Raw genomic sequence first — 23723 nt, 5'->3', positions numbered from 1 at the left:
CTTCTATGCTGAGAGCATGGGAATGGAGTAGAAATGAAATAATTAAATCTAGACAGCATTGGAAGCTATGTTACGACTTTGTATGAAGTAATATCCTTGAGAAACAGAGTGATGGTAGCATAGTTTTTGGGTCATTTTTTTCGTCTCTGCAGGAACAATTGAGTAGTTATTACAAGTGCCTCTTTTTTCAAAACCAGTATTATTTCTCTCTCTAAAACACACACAACCACCACAATGACACTCACAAATGCGTATTCCTTTTGTTCCACATCACCCCATTTCTGTGCACACAGACACACATCACATCACCTCATCCCACTCTTCAGATGACTTCATTCTCTCTGAGATAAATATATTTACTGGGGATGGATGAGCCACAGAAAAGAGAGACAGATGGAGAGAGCTTGTTATGTTCCACTAACATTGTGACCCTGAAAGGAGGAGGGGGAATTCTCCAGATGGATTTGTCTCCTGCAAAATCCCCTCTATTTGTCTTATTTACTTCACCTATGAAGGTCTGTCACCTTCAGGGTAATCACAGACAGGGACCGAAAGTCAGAAGCCATCTATTTATTACTTTTCCCTTTCCATTTTGGAACAGGCAGCAAAAACTCCGGCAGCCTCTCAGACTCAGGCAGCTGGAGGTTGGGCTATAGGAACAGGACCACACAGCTAAAAATAAGACACTAGAAACGGACCCATAGGATCAAGAAAAAGACCTATCTAGTCCAATTATGTCACCCTAAAAACATCTGCATGGAGAATCAGTATGAACCACTTGCAGTCTTACACACACAAACATGAATCTCAAAGATAGTTCATGTTCTAGTTTTTGCTTCCTAACAACGTTGGGCATTTGACTGAAGCCCAGCCACTGAAAAGAGTTTTGTTATTAACTTCAGACTAGACAGAGGAGGAGGGGGAGAGGGAGAGAGGTGCGGGGAAACCACTTTATCTTCTCAAAGCTAATCACTGGAGTTGCTGTGAAGAAACAATGTTATCTCCGTTGCTGGGCCAACGAACCCATGAACTCCGCCTGACTTATTTCTAGCAGAAAAGATGAAAGCCAAATTTCCCAGTGATGCTTGACCCCTTTGGGAACAGGTGAGTTCATTGTTGCATCAGGAGATGCCACTGTACACATCTCAGACCCCCGTTTCCCAGGGACAGTCCCCAGATTTACAAATCTGTACCCATGCAAAATCCATTGAAGTTGAAAAGTGTCCCCAGATTCATTGAAAAAATATCTGGTAACCTTACATTAAGAAGGACCATTTGATGCTGCCTTATATTGAGACAGACCATAGTTTCCTCTAGCTCAGGGGTGAGGAACTTAATGCCCCTCCAGATGATGCTTAATTACAACTACCTGTAGTAGGTGACTTTCACTAGGTAGCCTTTGCTTCTACTCGGGAAACTATCCAGCACCCAAGGGAGAACCAGCCAGAGAACTCATAAGCTCCAAATGCTGCAACCTTTCCTCCATCCCCTTTGCCGTTTTGTGTAGATTAGGAGAAATTTGCGCTGAACCCCTGATGAATTTTCATGAGGTATAAAAATAATCACAGACTGATGTGGAAATCAGAAAGGAGAAAAACAGAAATTGACAGAATTGCCGGCTCCTAGTCCCAGGGTCTCAGAACCTTCCAAACTTAGACTTTCCTTCCTTCTTGCTCTCCTTGTCAGACCAGAGAAGTCCTGCTCACCATGGAGAGAATAGACAAAGCCACTTAATGGCCAAAGCCCACCCTCAAACTCTCCTTGCAGAACCAGCCTTTGCCTTACTCATCCTCAGGGCTTTTTTTTCAGCCAGAACTCGCTGGAACTCAGTTCTAGCCCCTCTCAGGTGGGTTCCAGCACCTGTCAGGTGAGAGCCCTTGCCATTCTAAGAGAGCGAAGGAGGTGTTCGTGGTGAGTTCTGGCACCTCTTTTTCTAGAAAAATAGCACTGTTCCACCTTCTTCTTTCCTTCCCTGGCTCCCTCTGAGGCTCAGAGGCTGTCAGTCCCAGTCTGAAATATTGCAGCCTCTCATCTGCCCCACTCTTAATTCAGCTGCAGTCCCATCCTGTCTGATTCCTAGTTGGACTTCTCGTGAGCAAGCAGCCACATCCTGCTCACTGAACTCTTTAAATGTGCACCCAAGTTACCTCTCTTTCTCCCTGCCTCCCTCCAGGCCACAGTAGGGGTTTAAAACCCCAGTTAAACACTTTGCAAGGCCCCAAAATTGGTCTGCACTCTGAGCACCAAATTAGGGGGTGTGCACAGCCCTAGTCTCTAGCTCCTGGCTCAGCCCCTCCCCAACAATTGTTCAATTAAAACACATACAATGAATCAACTAAGATTTTTTTAATCAGGTGACAGTCCTAACATGGCCACACACAAATGCTTGCCAACCATTTTTATAGCCAATGGCTGGATGCAGTTTTGTGTTTTGATAGCACCATCTGGTGGCCAAATAAATTTTAAAAACATTGCAATGTTCACTTTGGAAAAAGATGCATTTGACCCTGGCTGGGATGAGGGCCCTGGGCCCTCTTTGTGTCATTGGACACCACTTCTGATCAGACTCAGCCAGCATGGAAAGCTGTCCAATGGGAGTTATAATCTAGAGAGCCACAGGCTCCCCACTTTTGATCTACATCAGTGGTTCCCTAGTAGCTAAGTGCCATTGTTGTTGTTGTTTAGTCGTTTAGTCGTGTCCGACTCTTCGTGACCCCATGGACCAGAGCACGCCAGGCACTCCTGTCTCCCACTGCCTCCTGCAGTTTGGTCAAACTCATGCTGGTAGCTTCGAGAACACTGTTCAACCATCTTGTCCTCTGTCGTCCCTTTCTCCTTGTGCCCTCCATCTTTCCCAACATCAGGGTCTTTTCCAGGGAGTCTTCTCTTCTCATGAGGTGGCCAAGGTACTGGAGCCTCAGCTTCAGGATCTGTCCTTCCAGTGAGCACTCAGGGCTGATTTCCTTAAGAATGGATAGGTTTGATCTTCTTGCAGTCCATGGGACTCTCAAGAGTCTCCTCCAACACCTAAGTACCATAGACTCCCTGTTTTTCACAAGCCAAGTCACAGACCCCTTACTTTTGAAAATCATGATATCTCTGTGGTAGCTTTTGTTATTTGAATGGTGCCACAGACGCCCCTGGATGGGTTATGCAGACCCACTGGGGTCTGCAAACCACCAATTGAGAACCACTGATCTACACTATTTAGCAATGCTCCTGGGGGACAAAGAGTGATTTGTTCCTCAAAATATTATGAGCAATTTGTTCACAGATTTAAACCAGAGGGGTGGAGATGGCAGCCATCAAAAGACTTGAATTATTACTGAAACAAATTAAGCAGATATTATCTTGTGAATCACTAATTCCTTTCCTCATCTGAATCATCCTCAACCCTCGCAGACTTTTCAGTCTCTGCCCTCTCTTTACCTTCATTAACCCCCTCACTCTCCTGGCAAACTTTGATCATCCCCTCTGTTTGGTTCCCTTCAAACACCTCCGGTGAAGGAGAGCTCACCAGCCCTTCTAAACAATTGGCTACAATGCTGAACGGCTGCTGTCATCAAGAAGTTTTGCTTAACGGAGCAATTGAAATGGACCCTCCTGTAACCTACAGCCTTCAGATCTGGTCAGTGGGTCATATGCAATGCTCTCAGTTCACTTGCACAAGCACTCAAAGGAATCCAGTGCAACAGTTGCACTAGAGCAGCCTTTCTCAACCTGTGGGTCCCCAGATGTTGTTGGACTACAACTCCCATCACCCCTAGCTAGCAAGGCCAGGGCCCAGGGATGTGGGAGTTGTAGTCCAACAACATCTGGGGACCCACAGGTTGAGAACCGCAGCACTAGAGGATGGTTGTGCAACAGCTGGTTCTTGCTGTGCTTTCTGTTTCACGGCAATCTTCCGTTCTGCACCTCTGCTCTCCCTTGCACAAAAAGCATCCCGGCTGTGAAACAAGCTAAGTGACTTCAACTTAGCGCTATGTTGGATAGGACCTTCTGCCCTTCAGGGATCTGAAGGAGGTTCTCAGTCCCAACTTCCTCCCAATATACAACTTGCCTGGGACAACTACAGGAGGTGTGGTTTGTAATTTTGTGTATGTCTGTCTCAAAATCATGGATTTTTGGCATGTATTATTACCGGCACAGGATTTGAAATGGTCATTCCTTTAAAGCAGGGGTGGAGAAACTATGGCACAGCAGAAGTTGGACCACAGTTCCCATCATTTCCAGCCATTGGCTGCGCTGGCTGTGGCTGATGGTAAGACACCAGGTTAGCCAGCCCTCACTTGAATAACATATTGAGTGGTATTGGCTGAATCCCGCTTGCTCACAGCTTCACGATCAACAGGAAGTCCTGGGTCCATTAATTTCATTTGGTCCACTCTAAGTAAAACTTAGGGACGCGGGTGGCACTGTGGGTTAAACCACAGAGCCTAGGACTTGCCAATCAGAAGGTCGGTGGTTCGAATCCCCACGACGGGGTGAGCTCCTGTTGCTCGGTCCCAGCTCCTGCCAACCTAGCAGTTCGAAAGCACGTCAAAGTGCAAGTAGATAAATACTTCCCTCCAGCGGGAAGGTAAACGGCGTTTCCGTGCGCTGCTCTGGTTGGCCAGAAGCGGCTTAGTTATGCTGGCCACATGACCCAGAAGCTGTACGCCGGCTCCCTCGGCCAATAAAGCGAGATGAGTGCCGCAACCCCAGAGTCGGCCACGACTGGACCTAATGGTCAGGGGTCCCTTTACCTTTACCTTAAGTAAAACTTAGTTGAATGCCACACAATCCATTTTAAGCTTCTAAAGAAGACCTTCTGGCTCATCTCTCATTCAGAAACCTGAATTTTTTAGCCATTCATTATTATATTTCTAGCAACACATTAGTCCTATCAGGAGCTGGATATTTATCTCAAATCGATGTGCCCAGGAATACATTTGTATTCAATCAGATTTCAAACTGTCTTGAGATTGTATTAGGATTGTTCTATGTTCCTAGGATATAAAGGATGGTATTCAATGCGAGTCCAAACGAAGAAACCCCACTGATCTAAATGGACATAACTAAGTTAGGTCCATTCATTTCAATTGGCCTGCTCTGAATAGGACTTAGTTAAATGCAACCCCAAAAGTATTTCAGCTAAGGAGGGGGATGTTACTCCCAACTTCTATATATACATTCATGGTCACCCGCATGACATATGAATTAGCTTAACACTCAGCAAAAATTTTAAAAAGAATAATAGATATGTCGTGCCAATACCATACATTTAAAATATGCTTATACCACTTTCACAACCATGGAGAATCTTGGGAACTGTGGCTTATTAAGCAGGAACTGTAGCTCTGTGACATCATCAGTGGCAAAGCTGCATGCTCCACTACCAGGGGCGGAGAGCAGGCGGGGGCGTGGCTGGTGTCCCCCAGGGGTGTGGCACACATCCTGGGGGTGTGACACGCCACCTGTGAGGGTGTGGCGCACGTTCTGGGGGCATAGCACCCAGCACGTGGGGGGGCGTGGCGTGTGTCCGGGGGGGTGCCGTGATGGCACCATACCAGAATAGTGGTGCCAGGGGTGGTCTACTCCCTGCACACCCCCGTTCCTCCACCAGTGGACATCATCACCCTTAACAAACTAGCTCCCAGAATTCTTTTGGGGAAGCCATGATTGTTAAAGTGGTACATGAGTGCTTTAAATACCATACATGGTATGGATATGACAATTAGATAGATAGTAGATAGATGATAGATAGATAGAAATAGATAGATAGATAGATAGATAGATAGATAGATAGATAGATGATAGATAGATAGATAGATAGATAGATGATAGAGATAGATAGATAGATAGATAGATAGATAGATAGATAGATAGATAGATACATGATAGATAGATCTTTGGCCTTTAAAGGCCACATTCCTAGACCCAATTTCCTGAGAGTAAGCTGCATTGAACTCAGCTAACTTAATTTTCACTGGACATGTAGAGAATTGCACTGTAAAAACAGCATTTGAGCGCAGAAGCAATACACAACTTCATTTTTGAAGTTTTGCAAAGCTTTTTTTGCCAAAACGCGCCCTCTTGTGGACTCTGGAGATATCTAACAAGCTTTAAGCAAGTGAGCTGATTCTATTGTTTTTGCTGCAAAGGACTTATAGCAGCTACCCTCTGTGGCAGCCATTATTTCTCAACAAACATGCCCTGGATTATGCTGTAAGGCAGCCTTCACCAATCTGGTGCTCTCCAGATGTTTTGGACTACAACATCCATTGGCTGTGCTAGCAGGGGCTAATGGGAACTGTAGTCCAAAACTGTCTGGAGGGCACCCTGTTGGTGAAGCCTGCTTTAAGGCATGCTTGATTTCAGGGCTGGGGAACTTGTGGCCCTGCATATGTGCTAGGACTCCAAATCCCATCATCCCTGACCATTGGCTGTGCTGTATGTGGATGATGGGAGTTAGAGTTTCACATCTGGAGAGTGGGAAATAATCTCGCAGCCTAAATAAAATTTCAAGTATTGCTAGATAAGCAAAGGGTTAAGGCACATGGAGTTCCCCTGTAAATTCCTAGAGAGGACACTCTGTGAAGTCATATCCCCTGCTTCTCCTGGTGGAAAAGGTAAGGAAAATAATCCTTACTACTTCCTTTTCCTCAGACCCCAGTCTCTTTTTCACCATGCTTCTGAGGCAGACAGACACCTGTCTGGTCTCTGCTTCAATTGGAGACTTCATTTTGAACTGAAATATGCATTTCGTAATCTAGAAGTAGAATTTTCCTGCCTTGCTTTCATTACTGTTACCGCTTGAATCAAGTGTGAGACTTTATCTAAGCAAACACCATTTTATGCTTAATTTACAGACTGATTCTTTTAATTAATAACCTGGATAAATTGCCATAAGGCTACACAGCCTCATCCCAAAGTTTCCACTTTAATGCTGCAAGGGATGGTATTTAAAACTCTGCTAATAGTTGTAAGTTTAAATGTTCTGCTCACATACTTGAGTCATAGGGAGGATAAATTGTAAAATATATCCTATCCTGCCTATAAATTCCACCTAACGTGGAGGTTGACAGGTTGCCCAGCCTTCCACTATTTAAAAATATTTATATTTCAGCCCTGGGTGAAACTGTTTCTCAGATTAGAAGGAGGAACCATCCTGTGGTACAGAACTTCTGTTACGGGAAATGCAACACTAGATCTAATTTTATACAAAATTATTTCCCAACAAAGGAAGTTATGGGATCCAAAACACCACTCTGTACAGTCCAACTGTTTCACCTCTTACTTTTGCCACCCAGTACTCCTACGATGGAGGGCAGAATATTATTAATAAGGCTGTTTGCCTCCCCACCATCCGAGATCAAGTGGGTGGTGACTATTCAGAGAAGGGGTAAGGAACCTTTTCTGGCCATTAGGCCAGATCCTTATCTCCCACCAATGGAGGGCCAAGTTTAACAGGTGGGTACACCCCTCTGTCAACTGCCTGACATCACAGTGACATCAGATGATGCTGCGCTTTGAAGCCCCAACTGTTGGGACTTCCAAGTGTGGTGTTATTTAAAAGCCCTTTTGCAAACAGCCTCACACTACATTTTGGCTGCATGTGCCTATTTAACCCAGACCCTCCAAGTCTCCCTATTTTCCAGGGACAGTCCTAAATTTACAGAAGCAGTCCCAGTTTCTGATTTGATCCTGGAATGTTCCACTTTTCCTTAGGACGTCCCTATCAGAGAAATGGGGGACAGGGGGCGGGCGGGTGTGGGGGATTCCCTGGTCCTGAATGGGGTAACTGTGCCCCTGAAGGACCAGGTGCGCAGCCTGGGAGTCATTTTGGACTCACAGCTGTCCATGGAGGCACAGGTTAATTCTGTGTCTAGGGCAGCTGTCTACCAGCTCCACCTGGTACGCAGGCTAAGACCCTACCTGCCCGCGGACTGTCTTGCCAGAGTGGTGCATGCTCTAGTTATCTCCCGCTTGGACTACTGCAACGCGCTCTACGTGGGGCTACCTTTGAAGGTGACCCGGAAACTGCAATTAATCCAGAATGCGGCAGCTAGACTGGTGACTGGGAGTGGCCGCCGGGACCACATAACACCGGTTCTGAGAGATCTGCATTGGCTCCCAGTACGTTTCCGAGCACAATTCAAAGTGTTGGTGCTGACCTTTAAAGCCCTAAACGGCCTCGGTCCAGTATACCTGAAGGAGCGTCTCCACCCCCATTGTTCAGCCCAGACACTGAGATCCAGCGCCGAGGGTCTTCTGGCGGTTCCCTCATTGCGAGAAGTAAGGTTACAGGGAACCAGGCAGAGGGCCTTCTCAGTAGTGGCGCCTGCCCTGTGGAACGCCCTCCCAGCAGATGTCAAAGCAATAAACAACTATTTTACTTTAAAAAGTCATCTGAAGGCAGCCTTCTTTAGGGAAGTTTTTAATGTTTGATGCTGTACTGTTTTTAATATTCAGTTGGAAGCCACCCAGAGTGGCTGGGGAGGCCCAGCCAGATGGGCGGGGTATAAATAATAAATTATTATTATTATTATTATTATTATTATTATTATTATTATTAATGTTGGAGGGTATGGAGTTATGCAACCCCCAAGCCAAGGAGATAAGTAACTATACAGTGGTACCTCGGGTTAAGTACTTAATTCATTCCAGAGGTCCATACTTAACCTGAAACTGTTCTTAACCTGAAGCAGCACTTTAGCTAATGGGGCCTCCTGCTGCCGCCACACCGCTGGAGCATGATTTCTGTTCTCATCCTGAAGCAAAGTTCTTAACCTGAAGCACTATTTCTGGATTAGCAGAGTCTGTAACCTGAAGCGTATGTAACCTGAAGCGTATGTAACCCGAGGTACCACTGTACAACCTGTAGAAGACATCAGGAGGCAGCCCTGTGTAGGGAACGGTTTTATTTAATGTTTGGTGTTTTATTATGTTTTTATATCTGTTGGAAGCCGCCCAGAGTGGCTGGGACAACTCAGTCAGATGGATGGGGCATAAATAATAAAATTATTGTTATTATGGAATAGAACGTCCCTATTTTCATCGGAGGAATGTTGGATGGTATGCTTAACCCCACTCATCAGCTGATGAGTAAGGGTTAAATCCCAGTCCTTGCCCTAGTGTGCAGATCCAAAGCAGACTTACAGTGATGGCAGCTGATTGTCAGGTAGTTGTGGTTCTGGCCCATGCAGGCCAAGTTTCACCCCATGGTGGGCCAGGATTGGTCTCTGGGCCAGATACCCCCCCAACACTGGGGCAGATAAAATGTCTCTTGCTTGCCTGGGTAGAGAAATGTTTGTGCAGAAACCTCTGGCTTTTGCGTGTCTGGAATTCATCCTACAGGTAAGAATCAAATCTATTTCTGCCTCTGGCTCAGTCCATCACTAGCATGTTGTCCCCGGAAAGTTGCCTCTGTGGCAATTCAGCCCCCAGGCCAAAAAGAAAAAGCGCCTCATCCTTGTTTTACAGGAAGGCACAGCTGCTTTGAAAGCAGGCCTCGTGTCGCTGAACACCCTGGGTGTGACTTCTCTTTTCACCTGGAGAATAAGCACTGCGACTTTCTAAACTGAGAGCAGGAAGGGGGCTTGCTGAGAAGCTGCCCCATCCCGCTGAACAGCCTCTGGCCCCCAGCCAGCTGGGGCTTGTGGTCTCTGTGGGCTGAAATCCAGCCCATGTCAAAAGCAGCTCCTCCAACTGAGGTCAAAAGTGTGAAATGCTGGTTAGCCGTTCCCTTTTGATGGTTTCGGTTCCTGCACTTTTCTTTTGTTTTCTTTCCTTCTTTGACTCATCAAGCTGTTTCCAGCTCCTCATCCACGCCCATCGCTTTGACTACGCTTCCCTCGGCCGCCTAGTCCTCGTGGACCGATCTGCCTCTGAGGCTGGCCACCTGGGCTCCATCACACAGTTTTGGAAGGGATTTTGTCCAAACTGTGAGCAAACAACCTCACCCCTCTAGGCAATGCCACCAAAGATTCCTTCTATCAAAACAAAACTGGACAAACTGTGGCCCTCCAGATGTGGATGGACCACGACTTGGTCAATTACAGTGGTACCTCGGGTTAAGAACTTAATTCGTTCTGGAGGTCCGTTCTTAACCTGAAACTTTTCTTAACCTGAGGTACCACTTTAGCTAATGGGGCCTCCCACTGCCGCTGCACTGCCACCACACAATTTCTGTTCTCATCCTGAAGCAAAGTTCTTAACCTGAGGTACTATTTCTGGCTTAGTGGAGTCTGTAACCTGAAGCATCTGTAACCCAAGGTACCACTGTATTGGGGTGGTGGGGACTGCGGTTCAAGAACCTCAGGAAGACCACAGGACCCCTATCCCTGCCCTAGGAACTAGGGCTGGGACGTGACCTTTTCCCTACGCAAATATCACCAAGAGAAAAAGCAGCTTCCCATAAGGTTGCGAAAACGCTGTCAATTTCACTTCCTCAGTGCAGAGGTTTCCAAGACTTGAGTCTCACCAATTCCATGCTTTTTGCCCGGCATTGTGGGCGAGTGCTGCTGCATAATGCTCAAAGAACTGCATGCAGAAGCAGCAAGGAAGAGCCATGAAACGTCCACACACACACCCTTCCGCAGCAATTATGGAGAAGTCCGCCTGCTGCAGAAGTGAAGCACATAGCTCCCTTACTCCAAGAGTGGCAGTTAGGGTTGCCACCTGTCCTGTATAATACAGTGGTACCTTGGTTCTCAAACTTAATCCGTTCCAGAAGTCCATTCCAAAACCAAAGCGTTCCAAAACCAAGGCTCGCTTTCCCATCGAAAGTAATGCAAAATGGATTAATCCGTTCCAGACTTTTAAAAGCAACCGCTAAAACAGCAATTTCACTTGATTTTTACTATCTAATGAGACCTCTGATCCATAAAATGAAAGCAATAAACAATGTACTGCAGTCACACACACAATCAATCAATCAGTAGCTGAACTGGGTTCCAAACAGTCGCAAAAAACAAATAAAAAGTGCCGCAAAAACAGAAACGCAAAATAAATAGCAATAACAGGCAGACCTCAGCGTAATGCTCAAAATGGAAGTGTAACACTCAAAACAGAAGTGTGGCACTCAAATCTGAAGTGTAACACTCAAAACAGAGCATGTTCAGCTTTCGAAGAAAGTTCGCAAACCGGAACACTTGCTTCTGGGTTTGCAGTGTTTGAGTTCCAAGTTGTTTGAGGACCAAGGCATTTGAGAACCAAGGTACCACTGTACAGAATTGTCCTGTATTTCAATGTAAAATGCTTTGTCCACTATTGATACAGTTCTGTCCTGTATTTCAGATCTTCCTTCCCTCCCTCCCTCTCTCTCTGCACCAAGTTAGGGATCCTCTCCAACTGCATGTGCTTGAAAGGGTGTGTGAAAGGTAATGTATTTAAGCTCTGGGTAGCCAAGCACAGACAGATTTATAGATTTGTGTATGTCTGTGTGAATGTGCATGTGTGACAAATTCCAGAGGGGCCATCCTGTTAGGCTGCAAGAGATTGTAATGGATCGCTTTGAAGTCACTTCAGCAGCAGATTGGAGGGAGAATTGCCCCCCAACCACCCCGCCCTGCCCTATCATTAATTTTGCCAGAACAAAGGTGGCAACCCTACAGTTTCACAGACACAAGTCATCCAATACAGGGGACTGGGCCTGGGATCTTCTTCCTGCAAAGCCATGCAGGAGAGAGAGAGAGAGAGAGAGAGAGAGAGAGAGAGAGAGAGAAAGATATTTGAGAACTTCTTCTCCAATCTGAAGTGAGATCAGAGGGCTTGTTAGTGACACCTCTGCCTCCTTTTTAAAATTAGTTTCTATTAAAGATTGTCATGTTGCAAAACAAGCAAATAAACAAGGGAAAGTACATATAGCGTCTCTTCTTTCTTTCTTTCTTTCTTTCTTTCTTTCTTTCTTTCTTTCTTTCTCCAAACCTTTATTGGGCATTACAGAAATAGACCATCTTAAGGCATCCATATACAGTCATAACTCGGGTTACAGACACTTCAGGTTGCGCGTTTTCAGGTTGCACACCGCGCTGAACCCGGAAGTACCAGAACGGGTTACTTCCATGCACTTGCGCATGCGCAGAAGCACTAAATCGCGTGAATGAATAAATAAAGGAAAGATGAGTAAACACCCCACAAGCAAATCAGGATGAATGTTCATAGACATATAAGTGCACCCGTGAACAAATCAGAATGAATGCGCAATGAAGGCCAGATATCATCTAACCTCTGAGTAAGCTTTGTGGAAACAAATGAGGACAAAGCTCAGTAAACACAAGAGGTCTATGGTGTGTGACACTCTACCCACTAGTCAATGCTACCTCTTCCAGCATTCCTGGCACCACACTTGTTGACCAGTGGCCTCCTTCGCCACACAAGGAAGCAAAATAGGAAATAGTGCCTAAATATTCAGCAGCGCTTTGTCTTGATGCTTAGGGAGACCCACTTAAGACACAGACAGGAGGGGTGACGGAATGAAATGAAATAGACTTACCAGAGTTCCTTCTGCGATTTTTGAACAATTGAAACAGGGAAACAGAAGAGTATCTCTCTTTGTCAGAAGCCTCCTAGCAGGTAGCAAGAGTCAAGCTATCAGGACTTTCTCACACGGCTCTTCGTGGCTAATTGCGATGGGGAGGATATCTTTCCCTAAACATTTCCCCCCTTTCTTTAATTATTATTTTATATATATATATATAAATCAGTCCAGGCAAACTATTCAGGCAGGACTATCTCTCTGTTGCTTCCTCCTATCACGCTCCGTATTGTTGTGCTCTTTTGCTCTTAATTTCAAAACCCTCCACAGATGCATTCATGGTTACCATAGGAACTAATGAAAACCAAATTAAACTGTAAAGGGGTGTGTGAAGAGACAGACAAATAAAAATAATAAGACCTCCCAGCTGTGAGTGAATCAACTGAAGAAGCAAAAAAAGGTGATAATTTGCTTGCAGCAGGGCAGGGAGGGAAAGATGGAGAGAGAGAGCAGATATATTATTGGTTATATAGTTCTGTTTTAGGTAGGGTTCTGTTTAGGGAAGTGCAAGGAAGTTGTGTCTCAGCTGTGACTGTAGAACTGACATACCTTCCAAGTGCCCTGGGGGGGGAAATACGGGACATCCCTTTTTTTTCTTGCAAGAGCTCAGTGGCCATCTTGGGTGCCTTTAACTTTTGCACTCTCACCCCCAAAAAAGTGCTTTTTCTGAGCCGAGATCTCATGCAGTGTGTTTTTGGGCTCTGCAAGAGATCGGGGGGGGGGGGGCTGCAAAAAATGCTTTCTTGGGACGAGAGCAAAGTGCAGGCCATTTGACTTGCCTGGAAGAACGTCCCAGTTTGGCATTGGATGGTATGAGTTTATGGCCCTCACTTCCATTCCACCCACAGCTTTAGGGTGGCTGAAATATACTCGGAGTCGAGAGTGGATTTCATGCTCTTTATTCAGCTCATAGTGGTGAGGAGGAATGGAAGTTCCCCCAGAATGTCTGCTTTATATACATTATTTACACAATGGGCCCCACGTGATTGGCTAATTCCGGGATTCACCTGTAGGCCAATCAGGTTGCAGATTCACTTCCACCTGGAGCTGGATTGGGTGGCTCCTGTGGACCAATCAGACTGCTCTAGGACCAATCAGACTGCTGCCTTTTGGATCCTGTTCAACTCAGTACATAACAGTGGCTAAGATCAGCAATTGTTAGATTAGTTGTGCAATAGCCTTCTCTGTCTACAATTCTCAGAGCGGTTTCGCAATGAATTCCTCTTCCCACCGAACACTGGGAATTGTAGTTTTTGGAGGGGAATAGGTGCCTCCTGACAACTCTCAGCACCCTCGACAAACTATTGTTCCCAGGATTTATGGGGAGGGAGAGATGACTGTTTAAAGTGGTATTATAGTGCTTTAAACATGTGATGCAGATGTGATCCATTTTTGCCTAATAGTGTGTCCAATCCAGTTGCCCACACAAAACAACAACAAAACATTCCTAAGAAGCTGCTGTTAAACTTGTAGTCCCAGGATGGAGAACATCAGATCTTGTTGGACTGCAACTCCCAGCAGTCACACACTGTATAGGTAATGGGCAAGGATGATGGGAGTTGTAGTCCAGCAAAACCATGAGGCCTACCAGTTCTCTACCTCCTTTATGATAGAGGTTTTTGAATTGAGCATGGGGGCAGAATTGAGACATTTCCCTGTCTCATGATTCTACAGATTGCAGTTGCCCAGTGAAATGGATTTACTTTCCCTGCTCTCATGATTCTAGATTTTGCCATCACCCAGTGAAAAAAATAGGAAGTTGCCTTACAATAGAACGGCCAGCATGAAATAGGAACTCCTTTAAAGAAAATAAAAGCCGTACCTAGCCTCTGCTTGGTTATTTTCTTCAGCACCTGACTTCATCTGTGCTAATCTATCAGACACTACAGTAGTAAACTTGAACACATCACCTAGGAAACATAGGCAGGTGTCTTATACCATTGGCCCATCTACTTTAGTATTGATCCAGGTTTGGGGCAAACAGGAAATCTCTCCCAGCCCTGCCTGGAGTTGCTGGGGGTTGTACCTGGGACCTGCAGGACCTGCAAGGAGATGCTGTGCTACTGAGCTACACCCCTTCCACACAGTAGATTTAGGACAGGCTCTGTAGTAGGACAGAAAAAAGAAAGAACTTCATGAATGGGACTCACTGTCACAAGATTGGCCTGTAGCTTTGGGACAATCTAGGCACCATGTTAATTGCATCAATGGCTCTTGAAAAGCAGCCAGATGATTTTCAAGGTCCAGTTTGCTGGCATCTCTAGTTAAAAGAACCAGGTATTTAGGTGAAGCCGGTCAGAGGAGGACAACACTGAGATAGATTGCAAAATAGCTTGACTTAGCAGAAAACATCTCTCAAACACATCCTTCCCTGCTCCAACCATAAATACAAGTAAAGCCGTCATCAGCGGGGGTGGCAGATGGAAATTGTTTTCAAATTCAAATGGCCCAAGAGAACAACATAGCTCTTTAAAGGAAAAAGAAAAAAAAAGTCAGGGCTGTGATTGAGAGGGACAACGCAGACCAATAGCCCCAAGCCAGGAATGTTATTGCTTTTTTGTTCATTGACTCATCCAGGATGTGACGAAACCAATCTCGACGCAGGAATCGCAGGAGGCATCAGACAGCGTTGCCAGCCTGTGCGTCAGCTTAATGAGGAAGAGCTGACAGTCTGTCAAACTGTCACACAGAGGGCAAATATTGTTCTTGGAGAACCAAAGCGTCAAGCGCTGTGCGGGGAGATCATAAAGAAACGGTTGACAGGACATCGATGGCAATCGACTAGATGGTGGAGGGGAAAGATGTAGCTCTGCGGATGTTGCTGAACTCATTCCCATCATCTCTGAACGTTTGGCCATAGCTGTAGCCCAACAAGATCCGGAGGCTCACAGATCCATCACTGGATGGAGAACAGGCACGGGAAGCAAGCAGGCGGAGGCGCTGACTTGCACCCAACAGCATGTGTTGTTGTTGTTTTATTAGAAGAATTTCATTTATAGAAAGATAGAGCAGCACAAGAAAAAGTGAGTGAGAATGAAAAAGAGGGGGGAAATACTGTTACACTTCCATACATTAGTAAACAGATATGCATAAGTTTATTATCCTAATACACACATGTGATGTCATGTGCGCATTGCGCACTGTGCGCAAGACGTCACATCATTGGGAGGATGCTGAGCACAGATTTTCAATGGTTTCAATGGCCAGCGGCTCCTCCTCTCTTGTGCTCAGAAGGAGACGGCCACTGAAGCCACACTGCATTCGGCTTCACACTTAGCCTCCTCCATCCTGTCAACATTGAGGAAGATGCCTTCACCCTATAGAGGTGGTGACAGTGCAACCAGCCCAGGTACTGACAGCTGGGGATATTTGCGGGTCTCAGAACCAGACAAAGTCAAACTCAACCTTCCACAACCCCAGGACCTCCAGATATCCTTGGACTACAGCTCCCATCATCCCTGCGCAACGGCCATTGTGGCTGTAGCTCATGGGAGTTTGAGTCTTAACAACGTCAGGAAGGGACCTGGTTGGGAAAGGGTGTTCTACCTTGGTGCAGAAATTAATGAAACAAATTGGTACAACAGGGGGTTGGGAAATGCTCTCTAGGTGTGTTCTGCTTTGCAGAGGACAGTCCTCTGTGTGAAAGACTGCTAGGTCAAACTCCACCACCACACACACCCCCAGACCACTTGAGAATTGCTGAGAGTCCTGGAGTACCGATCAATGATTTTTCTGCTGGTTGCTTGGCAATTCTAATACGCTATGCTAGATGTCGTGGTCCTGAATGAAGCTGTTTCACAGACCAGGCTTTCGGAACCTCTGTTCGAGAGCGTTCCTTTCTTGTTCCCACAAAGCGAAAGCTGTATGATTCCTACAGCCTACTGCCCAAGCCTCACTTCAAACGGAAAAGGGCTGAATTGGATATAATTGTTCAGAACATGAATCACCTCGGCCTTCGGAAGGGGGCTGCAGGAGGTGGAGGGTGGAGAGAGAAATAACCAGGCGTACCGAGATTAAAAATAGTGCAGCAGCAGAAATGAAAACAAAACAGGGGCAGAAGGCAGCATTCTGGTTTCCCCTTCCCCGCTTGGAGTTGCCAGGAGCTGGCAGCTTCTATGGCTACATTTGGTCCATGGTGAAAGCAATTTCTCCTTCCCAGGTCTACATAGGAAGCTGCCTTATACACAGTCAGTCTCAGCGGTCCATCTAACTCGTTATTGTTAACACTGATTGGCAGTGATTGTGCACGGTTTCCAGACTTTCCCAGCCCTACCTTGTGATGCAACCAGGGATTGAACCTGGGACCCTCTGCATGCAAAGCAGATGCTCTAACCACTAAGCTACACCACCCTTCCCATCCAGACTCATGTTCTCTGGCCTCAATCCTCCCTGTGGCTCAGAGGAGGCATCATCTAGAGAAGGGGTTTCTCCAATTTTAAGACCTTCCAGGCCAAAGTATGCAGCTTTACCCATCTCATCAGACACCGAGGGCAGCCCAGGATGCAGTCCTCACCGCCCCAAAGCCATAGAAGTCAACGGGTGCAAAATCAAACAATAGCCGAACGAGAGCTCCTTGGGATGGGGGCATGTTAACGGCAGGTCCAGACCAGCCAGGTTTCAGTAGACATCTCCCGGAATGAGTTCCAGTCATCACCTGTGCTGATGATCTGTCCAGGGTCCTGAAAGACCATGCTTTTTGCCTTCACTGATCCTAATCAGCCTGCTACCTTGACCCTGTCCTATCAGAAGTGACTGTGCCATAAGCAAGCCAGAAGAGCTCTGCTGGATCAAGCCAGAGGCCCATCTACTCCAAGACTCTGCTCTCACAGTGGCCAACCAGAAATGAAACTGGAGAGGGGGAAGACTGCAAGCAGGTCGTGTGCACAGCAACACTCTCCTCACCTGCAGATCCAGCACCTCGCTGCCTCTGACAGTGGGAGGAAAAAATTGCCATTGTGGCTACTGGCCATTAATGTCCACGAACTTGCGTTTCTAAACCCTCTTTTAAAGCCAGCCAAGCCATCTTGAACACCGCTGCTCTGAGGTCCACTTTGTGGGCTTCCCAGAGGGCATCTGGTTGGCCGCTGTGAGAATAGGATGCTGGACCTTTAGCCTGATACTGAAAGGGGATTTGGCCATCACACACACATGCAAAATGGCTCTAAGGAAAATCATTCTCCCAAATTCCACCCTTGGAGCTAGGAACCTTGTTTGCCAATGGTTTTCCATTGTTTCGGACAAGGGACCTTCCCAGCTCCCCTTGGAGATGTAGGCCGTTGACCCTGGGACCTTCTGCATACAAAGGAGATGTTTTACCCCTGCGCTATAGCCCTTCCCTGAGCTACTTTGTGTCTATCGAGGACATTGTTGAAAGCACTAGTGGCAGTTCACTTCCTTGGGCAAATAGCAGGTAGAGATGTCTGAGAATTCCAGTGAAAATGGAAAACGGAATAGAAATTGCTGCCGTTCGCGTGTGAATCTGTGGTCAGAAATGAAAACCAGTGTTGTTGTTTTCCCATTGTTCTGACATTTCCTTCACATCGAAATGAACTTAAGTTACGTAAATAGTTAACTCTTCAACTTGTGTTGAAGAGCAGACAGCAAGGCAAATAACATAGTATTTTGTAGACACTGAACTGGAATGAACGGAGCAGTGATTGTAAGGAATACAGGTTGGAATGGACAGAGCTGCCTCCTTACAACTGTCCTGCCCCTCCAATTTCATTTCGGTTCGTTTTTATATATAAACAAAGACAAAAGAAAGTAAGGCACAACCGAATGAGTAACAACCAGCCAGCTATTTCACTGGGACCACTTATATAAAGCTTCCATCAAGTCCAAGAACATAAGATCACCCGCTGTTTACCAGCTTTGCAAGCATATCGAAGAAGAAAGAGAAGCACGCCTTGTAGGAAAGAGGCCATCATAAGCCTCCCAGAAAACTTATTATCACATGGGATGGCAACCAAGCAGTGTAAAGAATGAATTAGATAAAATAATCAATTACTCACTTGATCTTCAGGCTTGCAAGCATGGTTTTGTCAATCCTGGAAAAGATGAGGGGTGGGAGGGAGAGAATGTTAAGCAGATTGTTCTTCTTGTTACTTTTATTGGTAAGATACCCCTCATTTCCTGCATTTTTTGGCTGAAAAGCAGGCCCCGTGGTGTGTATTCCGACACCACACCTACAAGGGCGGGAAATGGGGATGGGTCCTCAATTCATCATCCTAAAAATAAAATCAAGATTTGAGGGTTGTTGTTGTTTTAAGATCCAGTTTCTAGTTCATAGAAGCAATGGGATATGAATGAAAAATATGGGAAGAACTGAAAGCAACCATCTCGCAAGCTTGATATTCGGAAGCAATGGATAGGATTTCCAAGGCTGCAGAAAGCAAGGCTTTAATGCCCTAGAAAGTCTTTTTTCCCCACCTACTCATGACTAGAGGAATGAACATTAACGATGCCCCAAAGGTAGGGTGGCCACCCAGTTTTCAAAACTCTTAAATCAATAGGGATGAAATCCTGCCCGGGTGTAAATCTCATTTAAATTCTGTGCTTAATTCAAAGGAAGCATCTATAGGATTGCATTGTTGCAGAGTACCCCCTACAGTTGTTTATTCAGAAAGCCATCACATAATATTCAGTCGAGTGAACTCCCAGTGGCGGTTCGAAACCCCTCGACAGGGTGAGCTCCCGTTGCTCAGTCCCTGCTACTGCCAACCTAGCAGTTCAAAAGTACGTCAAAGTGCAAGTAGATAAATAGGTACCGCTCCAGCGGGAAGGTAAACGGTGTTTCCGTGCGCTGCTCTGGTTCGTCAGAAGTGGCTTAGTCATGCTGGCCACATGACCCGGAAGCTGTACGCCGGCTCCCTCGGCCAATAAAGCGAGAAGAGCGCCGCAACCCCAGATTCGGCCACGACTGGACCTAATGGTCAGGGGTCCCTTTACCTTTACCTTTACAGGTGAATAGAAAGAAAACATTCTGGGGCAACCCAGTCAGATGGGCAACTTATAATTGTTGTTGTTGCTGCTGCTGCTGCTGCTGCTGCTGCTAGGGTAAGGAAACCTGTGGCCTTCCAAATGTTGCTGGACTCCAATCCCATCATCATTGACCATTGGCTTTGCTGGCTGGGGATGATGGGAGTTGGAATCCAGTAACCTCTGCTAAGCCACAGGTAGCTTTGGGGGAGAAATTCAGTCCAGTTCACATTTCAAGCCAAACTACCAAATCTGCACTTTCCAAACAGCTGTCCTTCAAACTTCTCACTTCTCCGAATTTTGCAATGCCATTCTCCAGCCAAGTAATGCATACAAAAAAATGCATATACTGGGGTATAAAGTGTGCCTATAAATGCATATGTCTGTGCAAAATAGCAACATGCTGTATAGTAGGGAACACTGCTTTGCCCAAAACAAAAGTGTATATTAGGCAAAATGGAATACCTGCATGTGTTGATTAGTAACAATTTGCACTAGAGTATTGATGATTTTTCATGAGGACTTCTTTTTAAGGGGGAGGGGACACAGACTGATGTGGAAATGTGAAGAAGTAGACTTAAGGTTGGAGAGAACAGTAATAGATAGATTGTCTCATCCAGCCCAGTTTCTCCAGCCCATTTTAGATATTGTGTTGCATGTCTCCTAGCAGCGAGATATGAGCGGCCTTTGTTTTCCTATGTGAGAAATAAAGCAGAAGGCCTCTGAGTTGTTGTTTTTTTATTTATTTATTAAAAACATACCTGTGGGTGGTTGGCTCTGAGTCCTTGTATTAAAATAGTTTTTTTTAAATCTGCTACTCCAATAAATTGGCAGCACCTTTAACTCAAAGCTGTTGTTGTTTTTTTTACACAAACACATAAACACAAAAATAACAATGATCTAACCAGGCTGCAATGATGTTCCTGTCTCCTTTGAGACCCATTTAAGATGGACACCTTCCCTACATTTTGTTGTAACATATTGCATTATTTCGCTACGCACCGTTGCTGGTTTTTCTGATTTTTAAAATGGCTTTCGAGACTGTGTGTGTCTGTGTGTGCATGGTGAGAGAATCCTTGTTGGATGAACCTTTTTATAGATGAAAATGAGCTCAGGGAGTTGTAGAGAGAACAAGGCTGTTGCCCTCCTTATGAAATGAAGAAGCAAATGAAAGATTTATCGTGCAAAATAACAGTTTAGATTTCACAGCAGTGGACCTGTGGGTTGGAGGGTGGGGATATCTGCTACCAGTTGCCGTTTCTTCACCCGAGAAAACCTAGATCACCCACAGGAAGCCAGAGTTTCACTCTGACCAAGCTGATGGGAAGGGAGGGGTTGTTTTTCAACAACAGCACTGACAGAGGTGGCCTGCAAATGCACAAAGTCTTTTGCAGGGGGCCTAGAAGAGTCACACTAAGGCTATATTTAAATCCATACATTTAAAGCCACTTTAAACAGCCATGGCTTCCCCACCAAAGAATTATGGGAATTGTTATAGGTGCTAAGGGTTGCGAGGAGGCCCCTATTCCCACCACAGAGCTATACAATTTCCAGAGATCCCTAAGAAGAGGTTAAAGCACTCTGAGAATTGTAGCTCTGGGAGGATGGCAAAAGACAGCTGAATGCTAGTTTCCGTATTGGTTCAAGAAGCGCAGATCAAGTAGTTTCTTTTAAAAATGCAAGCAAAACTGAATCTTTCTCCAATAAGGCTGAATGCAGGAAGATCCCAGAGAGAGAAGTCACTTCATCATAACTTAAACTAAGGAATTTGCTGCACTACCATTAGATGCAGCAATGGATAGCTTTAAAGGGGGAGTCAGCAAATGTATGGATGATAAGACTATCTATGGCTGCTAGACACAATGGCTATGTAGTAGTTCCACTACCAGAAACAGCATGTCTTCAAGCACCAATTTCTGGGGAGCATGGATGGGGAGCGGGGTTACACATCCAGAATCTTCTCCCAAGTATCTATTTGTGAGAAAAGTATGCTGGATTGTATCTAGCAGGGCTTTTTATCTGACCCAGATCAAACTGATTCCAATTGTCCTTATGGGGCCTACGTAGACCAAAGAGCCGACTCTAGTGTATGGGCCAGTGGGCTTCATCACTGGTGGCTGGTTCCGATTGGGATTGGTAGGTTGGAAGGCAGGGAGGTCAATAGTAGGTGGCGCCAGAGACAATGGCAAGCAGAGCCAACTCATTGTCCCCACCCTCCTCCTCCCTGCTTGGTTTTACAAAGGCAACACTGAGACTTAAGGAGGAGAGAAATTACCGGCAGGGCCAACCCCCTCCCCCCACCGCCGGCTGGTTGGAAGTAAGAAGGTGGGCAGGTAGGGGTAGCTAAGCACCTCCACTGCCTTGTGCATTCCCTGTCCTGTGCAGGCCCAGAAATCAATGCTAAAAGCACCAAATTTCTCACGGTAATGGGTGTGACCAACCACTCCACCCAGACAAAAGCACATTTAGCAAGATAGCCAAGATAAGAGCTGTTCTGCCAACCACTTCCTTTTCAGTAAACACACAGAGACAGACTTTCCTGTACTTGAACTCAGCACTCGAGAATACTGTGCATTTGCAGCCAACACGCTGATTCATAGATCTGAGCTACTCTGGCGCAAGTTCCCATGCTGATGGTTGCTTTTTTTCACTCTCCCCTTCCCTTAATTTAGTGACTGTTCGTTTTATATATTTCTAGGTCATCTATTAATGCAAAAGCATTCTCAAGGCAGCTTACATGCAAAAGATAAAATACAAGATAAAGGACTGCAGTAGTGGAGTGGTCTTTTTTTCTTTTTTCTTTTTTTTAATCATGACTACTAAACAGCCAGCCTGAAATACGAACCTCTTCAAAGAAAAGGAAAGACGTATCCAGACCCGGCTTGATCATTTTCTTCATTCTCTAACTTTCTCTGTGCTAATCTTTCAGACAATAGTAAAACTCAGACACATCACCTAGGAAACATAGACATCTGCCTTATCCTGAGTCAGACCATTGGTCCATGGAGCTCAGTACTGTCTACACTGACTGGTAGCAGCTCTGCAGAATTTCTGACAGGCTCTTCTCACAGCTCTAGATAGCAACTCCAGAGATTGTACTTTTGCATGCAAAGAAATTGATGACGTGGTTTGTAGCCAACATGCAAGAAAGTAGTGGTGACCTTCTCATGTTCATTGGCAAATGGGTGGGCCGGCTCCAATGGTGGAAGGGGCTTAAGTCACTGTGAGCAAGACCCTTTCTGTCTCTTTCTCTTTCTCTGTGTCCCTATAGTTCTTTCTCCTTTTTCCCCAACACAAAATTTTAGGCACATGGAATCAGGCTCTTTCCTTTTTAATAGCATTACAAGCTGGAGGCATGACAGGTCATGGGTTGTAACCAATGCTAGTCCTACTCATTGAAGCAGATGGGCATGGCCAACTTGACTCCATTAATTTCACTTGGTCTACTCTGAGTAAAACTTCATTGGATACGACCCTAGGCCTGTTGTCCAAAGACAAGCACACCGAAAGCACAGTGGCTTGAGGTGTATCTGTGATCAAAACTTGCAAGTTTTGCATTTAAAAATGGTGAATGCCCAAGAAATGTAATTCAAGCTCCTGAGCATTTTGTTTCCTTGGGCAATGAAGTGTCTCAGCTCCATGGCAGAGCATGTCCCTTAGGGGGAAAGGTCACATGTTCAATTAGGGACAGGCAAATCTGCCAGTTTGGGGATTTCTCCATTACACATTTTCACAACCGTATGTTCATTTCATCAAAGCTCCATATCAGTTTGTGAATTATTATTATTATTATTTCAAGTCCTCCTGGAAACCCATCAGCATTTGAGTGCAAATCCCTCCTAAAGCAACACATTTCTGTCTGCAGTTTTGCCTAACGTGCACTTTTTTTGCAAAGCAGATTTCCCTAACAGAATGGCTTCTTTGTGTGTTATTTTCATGAACGCCTCCACTGCATCGCCTTGCACACTTTCCCCTGGTGTATGCATTCACTTGGGCTGAGAACTGCAGTGCAAAATTCAGAGAAGTGAGAATGTTGAAGGGCAGGCGTGTTTCCGGTGTTGTTCTGGAATGTGAGAATCAGGTAGGTTCGCATTTAAAAGCGAGCAGAATCAAATTCCTCACCCATCCTCAAGTTCATCTCCCGACATCTCCAGGCAGAGCTAGAGAAAGGACTCCCCGCGGAGGACCTTAAGGTCTACAAATAACAACACTTTGGAGGTCCCGA

General features: G+C 45.6%; 1 protein-coding gene across 4 annotated transcripts in view; it reads right to left on the bottom strand.

Moving 5' to 3' along the window:
• RAP1GAP2 (RAP1 GTPase activating protein 2) overlaps positions 1–23723 on the bottom strand; it is a 194054-nt gene that overhangs the window by 126843 nt on the left and 43488 nt on the right. For 3 of the 4 annotated variants that reach the window (XM_080982917.1, XM_080982926.1, XM_080982923.1), the window contains one exon: positions 18532–18567. In XM_080982917.1, the coding sequence (XP_080839043.1) occupies positions 18532–18567 (36 nt within the window). Of the gene's footprint in view, positions 1–12478; positions 12711–18531; positions 18568–23723 lie in introns of those variants that run through there. The other variant, XM_080982927.1, reaches the window with a different exon arrangement.

The sequence above is a fragment of the Podarcis pityusensis genome, assembly GCF_964106645.2.
Source record: "Podarcis pityusensis genome assembly, chromosome: 15".
Lineage (NCBI taxonomy): Eukaryota > Metazoa > Chordata > Lepidosauria > Squamata > Lacertidae > Podarcis > Podarcis pityusensis.
The sequence above is the reverse complement of the archived record's forward strand: the minus strand, read 5'-3'. Positions and strand labels throughout refer to the sequence as shown.